At 41.8% G+C, this 8351-nt stretch overlaps 1 protein-coding gene across 1 annotated transcript in view; it reads left to right on the top strand.

The window, feature by feature from the left end:
- Positions 1-8351, top strand: part of PI4K2A (phosphatidylinositol 4-kinase type 2 alpha) — a 34577-nt gene that overhangs the window by 9966 nt on the left and 16260 nt on the right. The window contains exon 2 of the mRNA XM_006756593.2: positions 3723-3923. Within this exon, the coding sequence (XP_006756656.1) occupies positions 3723-3923 (201 nt within the window). The remainder of the gene's footprint in view (positions 1-3722; positions 3924-8351) is intronic.

The raw sequence follows: 8351 nt of genomic DNA, 5'->3' as shown, positions 1-8351 counted from the left end.
TTTGGATCCCATCTTCTTTCAGTCCTTCTTTCAGTCCAATCTTTGGAGGAATCCCCCCTCTCTTTTGTGAGAGTTAACATGTAAATAAGACTTCTCTACCTCAGGGAGTGCTGTTTCCTTCCAACTTCTAATACCGAATACAGGAGTTCTCAGAGTGTGGCCAAGGACCCCTAGGAGCCCCTTTTGGGGTCCTCAGGTCAAAATTATTTTTATAATAATTCTAAGACTTTGCCTTTTCCACTCTAATTTCCTTATAAGTGTACAGTGGAGATTCCAGAGGCTACAGAATGTATGATATTGAAGCAGACTTAATATTAAGGAAGATGTGAGAATCCAGTTGTCTTTTATAAGCCAAACATTAGAGAGATCTATAAAAATAATAAAACAATGCCAATCTTATCACTAAAAATTGTTTTTAAAAATATATTTTTTATGAAACATGTCACTTATGTTAACATATAGTGGGTTTATTTTTATTATTAAATTAATTCATAAATAGTTTTAACATTTCCATTTTCATTTTTACTATAGCAAATACAGATTTTACCCATATAAGCAAAACCTTTTGGAGATCCTTAATAAGTTTTCAGAGTTTAAAGGGATCTTGAGACTAAAAAGTTTGAGAACCGTCCACTTTATATTTACCAAAGTTAAAAACAAAAAACTTATTAAAAGTTATTACTGTAGCCCTAACCGATTTGGCTCAATGGGTAGAGCGTCAGCCTGCGGACTGAAGGGTCCCAGGTTCGATTCCGGTCAAGAGCATGTACCTTGGTTGCCGGCACATCTCCAGTGTGGGATGTGTAGGAGGCAGCTGATTCATGTTTCTCTCTCATCGACGTTTCTAACTCTCTATCCCTCTCCCTTCCTCTCTGTAAAAAATTAATAAAATGTATTTTAAAAAAGTTGTTATTGTATATTTCACTGTGAAATATGAGTGCTGTACTTGAACTGTTAGATTTTAGGTCCCTGGAGGAAAAAGCCTCTTTAGCATAGCCCCGTGGTCAACAAACTGCGGCTCGCAAGCCGCACGCGGCTCTTTGGCCCCTTGAGTGTGGCTCTTCCACAAAATACCATGTGCGGCACGCACGTACAGTGCGACTGAAACTTCATGGCCCACGCGCAGAAGTCGGTATTTTGTGGAAGAGCCGGTATTTTGTGGAAGAGCCACACGTAAGGGGCCAAAGAGCCGCGTGTGGCTCGTGAGCCGCGGTTTGCCTAGCTGCAGTTTGCCAACCACTGGCATAACCTAATACCCTCTTCCTTTTGGCTGGTGGTTAGATATAGGAAACCCTTTGGATTCCAGGTTCCAGTAATTGGTTGTGGGGCCTGACACCAGCCACTTAGTGGCCTCTTGCTTCCTTGTGCAGATCTGTTTTTATCCCCACCTTCGTGGATTGCTCCTACTTAGGCTACCTGCACTTCACCCCCTTGGTTAAAAGGGGATTAGTAAATGGGTGTTAAGGAAAGGTGTTTAAAAAATATTGCTATCAACTGAAGCTTTCTCCTAAATGTAATAAAGGAATTGAAAGTATATTACAGGAGAGGACGGTGAGAAAAATTAGGCAGTGGTCATTTTCTTTCTCAACTAAATAGTGCTGGGTGTCTTTCTAATTTGAGTGGTTTTCTATGAGTAAAGAGAGTATTCTTGAGTATTCGGTAACACAGTTGATTATGTGAAGTGACCAGGGTGCTTTGGAAATTAGGCCAGGGTGGTTTTATGTATCTATTTAGGAAAACTGCAGAGTGCTTACACAAACTAGGTACTGAGCAAGTGTTAACAGAATTGAATTGGACTAAGCCTTATATTTAGTCATCAAAGGCACTTATCTCCCCTTCTGTCTGAAAGTCCTTTAGTTCCTTCACCTTCCCACCCTACTGTTCCCTCATTTGCCAGTCTAGACATTAATAATTAATAAACCCCATGCTGTACTGAGCTAACCATACTTACTAATGCTTTTAGAGTTGATGAAATGCTTTATGGTTCTCCTTATGGAGGAAGGAAATAGGTTTGAAGGTTAGTCTATAAATGATACTTGGCTGTACTCTTGCCTTTCAAGTTCTACTTCTCTAAGTGGAAGTAGTTAAGCCTCCTCGCTGGCATTTTTCAGCCTTGCTAGTAGTAGGAATGTCTTGTTCTCCCTTTTGGGGACCAGCTTGCTAAACTCCACATTGTGCTTCAGTTGAACTGACTGTTGGATTCTTGGACATGCCTCACATTATCCTGTGATTCACTGCCCAGATTCCAGAGAGTTACAGTGGACTTATCTGTCTTCCTCTGAGTGGTGAGCTGTGTGATTCAGAGTCCAGGATTCCAGGGAGCAGAGATGGAGAGGAAGATTGTTAACTTCAGCCTCTTGCTAGCCACTTTGAATAAGAATGTAATTCTGACTTATGATACGAATATATGCATTTGACTTTTTCCAGTGGATAAGTAAGTTTACTTATCTTTAAGAATAAATTGATTCTTTTAGAAGGAGGAAGAGAATTCTGTATTTTTCTAGCCCTCTCAAATCCTCACAAGGCCTCTTGAAGGAACTGGCCTTGTGATTGACCAAATATTGTTGGAGACATGTGCCTAGCCAATTCCTAATATGAGTACTTAATTAATGTAGGCAGATGGGTATATGTTTTCTGATGTGCCCTGTCATTCAGGAAGTGATACCCACAGGAAAATGTCTTATGACCCAGACTAGCTTGAGTTGGCTGTGGGGTGAGGGGAGAGGGAGAGTCATATGATAAGAAGTGACATCACTTGAATAGCATATTCACTTCTCTTTCTTTGAAATGACTGATTTGGGGGACTACAGGGACTGAGAAAGAGGAAAAACAACCTCAGAGAGCTAACCTGGGGAAGAAATCTTCAGGAGGGAGGACCATAGTTTCTAGGTTGCAGCAGCATCCCCTATTTCCAAGGACCTTTGAGGATTAAGTTACTGTCGTCTAGAGAAGATGGATTTTTAATTTTTGTGACCTCTCCTGTCCTGGTCTCTTGCCTATCAGGATGACTTAAGAGAACCCCATTCTAACCATATTCCTTTTACTGCTGTGATTATTCTTTTCTCTTGCTTTCTTATTTTGTCCTTTCTAAACTTTTTATTGTAAGATTTCATTAATATCCAGGGGGTGAGATAGTAAGGCTGATAGAGGAAATCATCCATCAATGAAGAAATTTTCTTAACCTCATTCCATAATACTTTACTAATTTCCTTTCAGTTGATAATTTTTTGATTCTGCATAATTGCTGCAGAGCAATAGTGTGTATGTATGTACCTTGGAAATTGGGGTTTGATGGTGTTACAATCTGTTGTGCCACATGTACCAGACTTGCCAACTTCTTTGGCTACAGTCCTGTGTATCAGTGGGTCTCCTAGCTGCATACATAAGCTGGTGTCTTCCCTTTATAATTTGGGGAGAAGTCAGTGTCTAACTCTAAGTAGAGGCTGTCTGCCCAGGCCCTCTCATTTCTGGTACTTGGAACCATGCTTCTAGATTAAAAACTCCTACTTGAAGTGTTCTTCACAGGTTTAATTAGCTGCCTCTGTGGGCAAAGAGACTGATCAGGAGACAAGAGCTTCCCTTCAAACCTGTTTTTCTTTTTCCCATGGTATTTTATTTTATTATTTATTTATTTTATTTAATTTAATTCTCCTGCTGACCTGGTTTGTGAGCTACTTTAATCACCTTGCCTTTAACATCCTCTTTTTCTTTTGTCTGTGTAGAAGATCATTGCTGTTTTCAAACCCAAGAATGAAGAGCCCTATGGGCACCTTAATCCTAAGTGGACCAAGTGGCTGCAGAAGCTCTGCTGTCCCTGCTGCTTTGGCCGTGATTGCCTTGTCCTCAACCAGGGCTATCTTTCAGAGGCCGGGGCCAGCCTGGTGGACCAAAAACTGGAACTCAACATTGTACCCCGTACAAAGGTCAGTGACCTGTCTCCAGAGGGCCTTACTGCCTTGACAGAGTTTTCCTGGGCCTAAGCCCTGCTACATGTTAAGTTAGTGAAATCATTAGGTCCAGTGCGTGTGCTTATGCCCCGAGTTTAGGGTTCTCAGCCTCTTTTGTAAGGGGTTTGTGTATGGAGAGCTAGGTTTAAACTCATGATTTGATCATCTGCTGAAAGTTGTCCTGAGAAGGATACACATAAAATTTTGCCTACAATTTCAGGAAGTTTACTGACACTGTGGTGCACATTTATGGGCTCCCTGCATCTGTGGATCCCAGATAACCTTACGCTGGTTAGAAACCTAGCTACTTTTGTGGCTCACTTTCCTAGATTTCCAAGTCATTCCAGAATTTAGATACAGTCTAGAATGGACTAGCTGATACCAGCTAAGCACTTATGTAAGGTCTGGCAAGGAGGACTAGAATAGGCTGAGGTTTAGAGTAAAGACCTGGCCTGACCACTACAGGGAACTGACATGGAATTCTACTTCTTCATCTTTATATTATGGAATTCTGGTACTTATCGCAACATAACAAAATTGGTGTCCCAGGAGGCAAATCCACACTTAGAATGGATTTATACACACATTATATGTGGTATAGACAGTTGAGGTTCTAATGAGGGTCTGGATCATATCCCCTCAATTCCACCAAAATGTTTAAATACAGAATTAATTGCATATAATATCAGAAAACTTATTGAGGCCAGGGTAAGAACCCCTGTACAAATATTTGCAATTGTTTTGCATATAATTTCAGTAGATGATTCATCCATTTGAAATTCATTCATTCAACCATTTGAAATTCATCCATTGACCCCATAGGAACCATGCCTCTAGATTAAAAACCCCTGCTTGAAGTATTCTTTACAGGTTTGGTTAGCTGACTCTGTGGGCAAAGAGACTGATCAGGAGACAGGAGCTTCCCTTCAAATCTGTTTTTCTGTTTTTCATGGTATTTTATTTTATTTTATTTTAGAGAAGGAGGGAGGGAGAGAGGGGAGGAGGAGAAAGAAACCTCAATTGAGAGAGATACATCAATCAGTTGCCTCCTTTATATATATTTTTTATTTTTTTTTATTGATTTTTTACAGAGAGGAAGGGAGAGGGATAGAGAATTAGAAACATCGATCAGCTGCCTCCTGCACACCCCCTACTGGGGATATGCCCACAACCAAGGTACATGCCCCTGACCGGAATCGAACCTGGGACCCTTCAGTCCGCAGGCCAACGCTCTATCCACTGAGCAAAACCGGTTAGGGCAATCAGTTGCCTGCTTTACGCATCCGAACTGGGGATAGAATCTGCAGCTTAGGTATGTGCCCTGACCAGGATTTGAACTTCGACCTTCCAGTGCATAGCACAACACTCCAACCAACTGAGCCACGTCAGCCAGGGCTTCCCAGAGTATTTTAGAAGAAAATGTTCCTGTTGTGGATATTTTACTGTGTCTGCTTCTTTGCTACCAAACTCCAAACAATAAGCCAACTAGTTTGTAAGTATAGAAGTCAGGGACTGTTTGTTTGTTTGTTGTTTTGCAAGGCAGACATCTTTACTCCTGTAGGAAGGTGCTCATGCACATGGTCTGGGAGCTCATGTGCTCTGAGCAGGCAGTCCACTCGGCTTTTTAATTCTGACACATGTCACCTGTCCCTCACTCTTGATTGGAGCTCAGGTTCACAGTCTTTCACGATTGGCTAATTTAAGGAAGGGGTTGACCTTTGCCATTTGAAGATGGCGGCCCCCAGGGGAGCTGCAAGTCATGCGGGCCAAAATGGCGACTGCATAAACTGTTCTTTGATAGAAAAGATTACTTGTTTATTCTCACAATTCCCCCCTTTTCTTTATTTAAACTCTTCAAACTCAGCTGACATTCATTGACTTTAGTGCTCTACAGTGTCTAGGAGACCATTTTGCTGTTTGATCAATGTGGTTTCAATTAACCAGGGGTCCTCAAACTTTTTAAACAGGGGGCCAGTTCACTGTCCCTCAGACTGTTGGAGGGCCAGACTATAGTTTAAAAAAAAACTATGAACAAATTCCTATGCACACTGCACATATCTTATTTTGAAGTAAAAAAAGAAAACGGGAACAAATACAATATTTGTATTCACATGTGGCCCGCGGGCTGTAGTTTGAGGACCCCTGCAATTAACCTTTGGATAATTCCTCTCATACATGGGATGATACAACATCCCATCACTGAGACTCCTAATCAAAGAGGTAAATATGGATACCATCATTCCCTTCCACTTTCCAAACCACTGATCTAGTGAATCAGAGAAAGGATCCTCAATTCCAGGATTCTAGCTAACGCATTAGCTAAAGCTGCCAATCTTTGTAGGGCCTTAGTGATGGTTCCGTCTGGCTGTGTTATCAGGGATGAATGTACAGCACTGGCCCCCAACATTACACATACTCCTCCTTTTTCTTCCAGAATCATATCCAAGGCCAACCTGTTCTCCCAGGTCATCCTGCTGGTGACATTTAGTTGTTCGGCTATGCCTTTAACTGCGTCTTGAGTATAGTTAACAAACCTTTGCTAGTTATGCTAAATGTAATTAAGCCAACCACATTCTTGTTTACAGTGGGCCACCAGCACAGGACAGACTCAAATCCTGTGTTTCTCTTGCATCAATTTCTAGCCTTAAACTCATTTGGCACTCCTCCTAGAACCCCAGTGGAATCTGTGTAAATATGGGGATCAAAGGAGCCCCCTGAACTCTCTCTTTTCTTCCTAGTCTGTCTGTCCATTGAAAAAGTTTACGATATGCCAAAGTGAAAGGGATAGCCCAGGGACCATTTCTTGAAATATCCTTCTTCCATTCTCAGCACCTCGCAAAGTACTATACTTACAGTAAGCATTCCATAAGGACCACCTGAATTGGTGAATGAATATCAAACAATGAGAAACAATACCAGCCCTGGCCGGTTTGGCTTGGTGGTTAAAGCATTGGCCTGCGGACTGAAGGGTCTCAGGTTCAATTCCCAGTCCAGGGCACGTACCTCAGTTGCAAATTCCACAGCCACAGTAGGGGAGCATGCAGGAGGCAACCAATCGATGTGTCTCTCTTGCATCAATGCTTCTCCCCCTCCTCCCTCCCTTACACTCTCTCTAGCAATCAATGGGAAAAATATCTTCTGGTGTTCTTTTTTAATCATTAAAAAAGACAAACAATACCAGATATCCCCCAACTTCAGGTCAAGGAGAGAATGTTTGATCACAATTCTGGGTTTGTAGCTCTCATTTGACATCTAAGTCACTGCCTGGCTTTGTGCAGCACATTCCTCCCCTTCATGTTTCAATCCTTTCAGTGTGCATATAGTTAAATAGCACACTCTAACTTTCTTGTGTAATAATTGATGCTCCTATGACCTCCTGCCTAACCTGAAATCCTTCTACTAGGCCCCTCCTAAACTCTAGAAACTCTTTAAAATACTCTTTGCCCATCACTTTAAATATCCTTTCTTCACTAAGTAAATAACACAGTGCCCTTGGCCTATGCCTGACTGCTCTGCCTGTACTTCTGGAGGGCCGTGCCTAAGAATCAGAGGGCTTATGTTCAAATTCTGGCTTTGCAGGTTTTTAGTGTGTTGCCCTTGTGCAAGTCATTAGAAGTCCCCCCACGCTCAGTTTCCTTACTATAAAAATAGGGATATAAATAGTTTCTGTTTTATAGCATGGCTATTAAGATTACACAATATCGCCGAAACCGGTTTGGCTCAGTGGATAGAGCGTCGGCCTGTGGACTGAAAGGTCCCAGGTTCGATTCCGGTCAAGGGCATGTACCTGGGTTGCGGGCACATCCCCACTGGGAGATGTGCAGGAGGCGGCTGATCGATGTTTCTCTCTCATTGATGTTTCTGACTATCTCTCTCCCTTCCTGTCTGTGAAAAATTAATAAAATATATTTTTAAAAAAAATTACACAATATCATCCATGTACTAGTAAAACATATAGCCTAGAGCCTGGAACACTGTAAACACTCCATATATCTCAGCCTGTGGTATTTTTATGACTATTTTAATCATTAATGTCACCCCCCCACACACACACACACAATCCTTTTCTTCCCCATCTCTGATCTTCCTCTTTCTCAGTTAGAGAACCTTAATGAGGCCTGAGGAACTTTTGCATTAAAAAGTCAGCAGCGTCCTAACTGGTTTGGCTCAGTGGCTAGAGCGTCGGCCTGCAGACTAAAGGGTCCCGGGTTCGATTCCAGTCAAGGACATGTACCTTGGTTGCGGGCACATCCCCGGTAGGGGATGGTGTGCAGGAGGCAGCTGATCGATGTTTCTCTCTCATTGATGTTTCTAACTCTCTATTTCTCTCCCTTCCTCTCTGTAAAAAAATCAATAAAATATATTTTTAAAAACAGAGAGAGAGAGAGAAAGTGATTCATGAAA

This window comes from Myotis davidii, unplaced genomic scaffold, assembly GCF_000327345.1.
Source record: "Myotis davidii unplaced genomic scaffold, ASM32734v1 scaffold332, whole genome shotgun sequence".
NCBI lineage: Eukaryota > Metazoa > Chordata > Mammalia > Chiroptera > Vespertilionidae > Myotis > Myotis davidii.
Note: the sequence above shows the minus strand (reverse complement) of the source record. Positions and strands in the feature narration are given on the sequence as shown.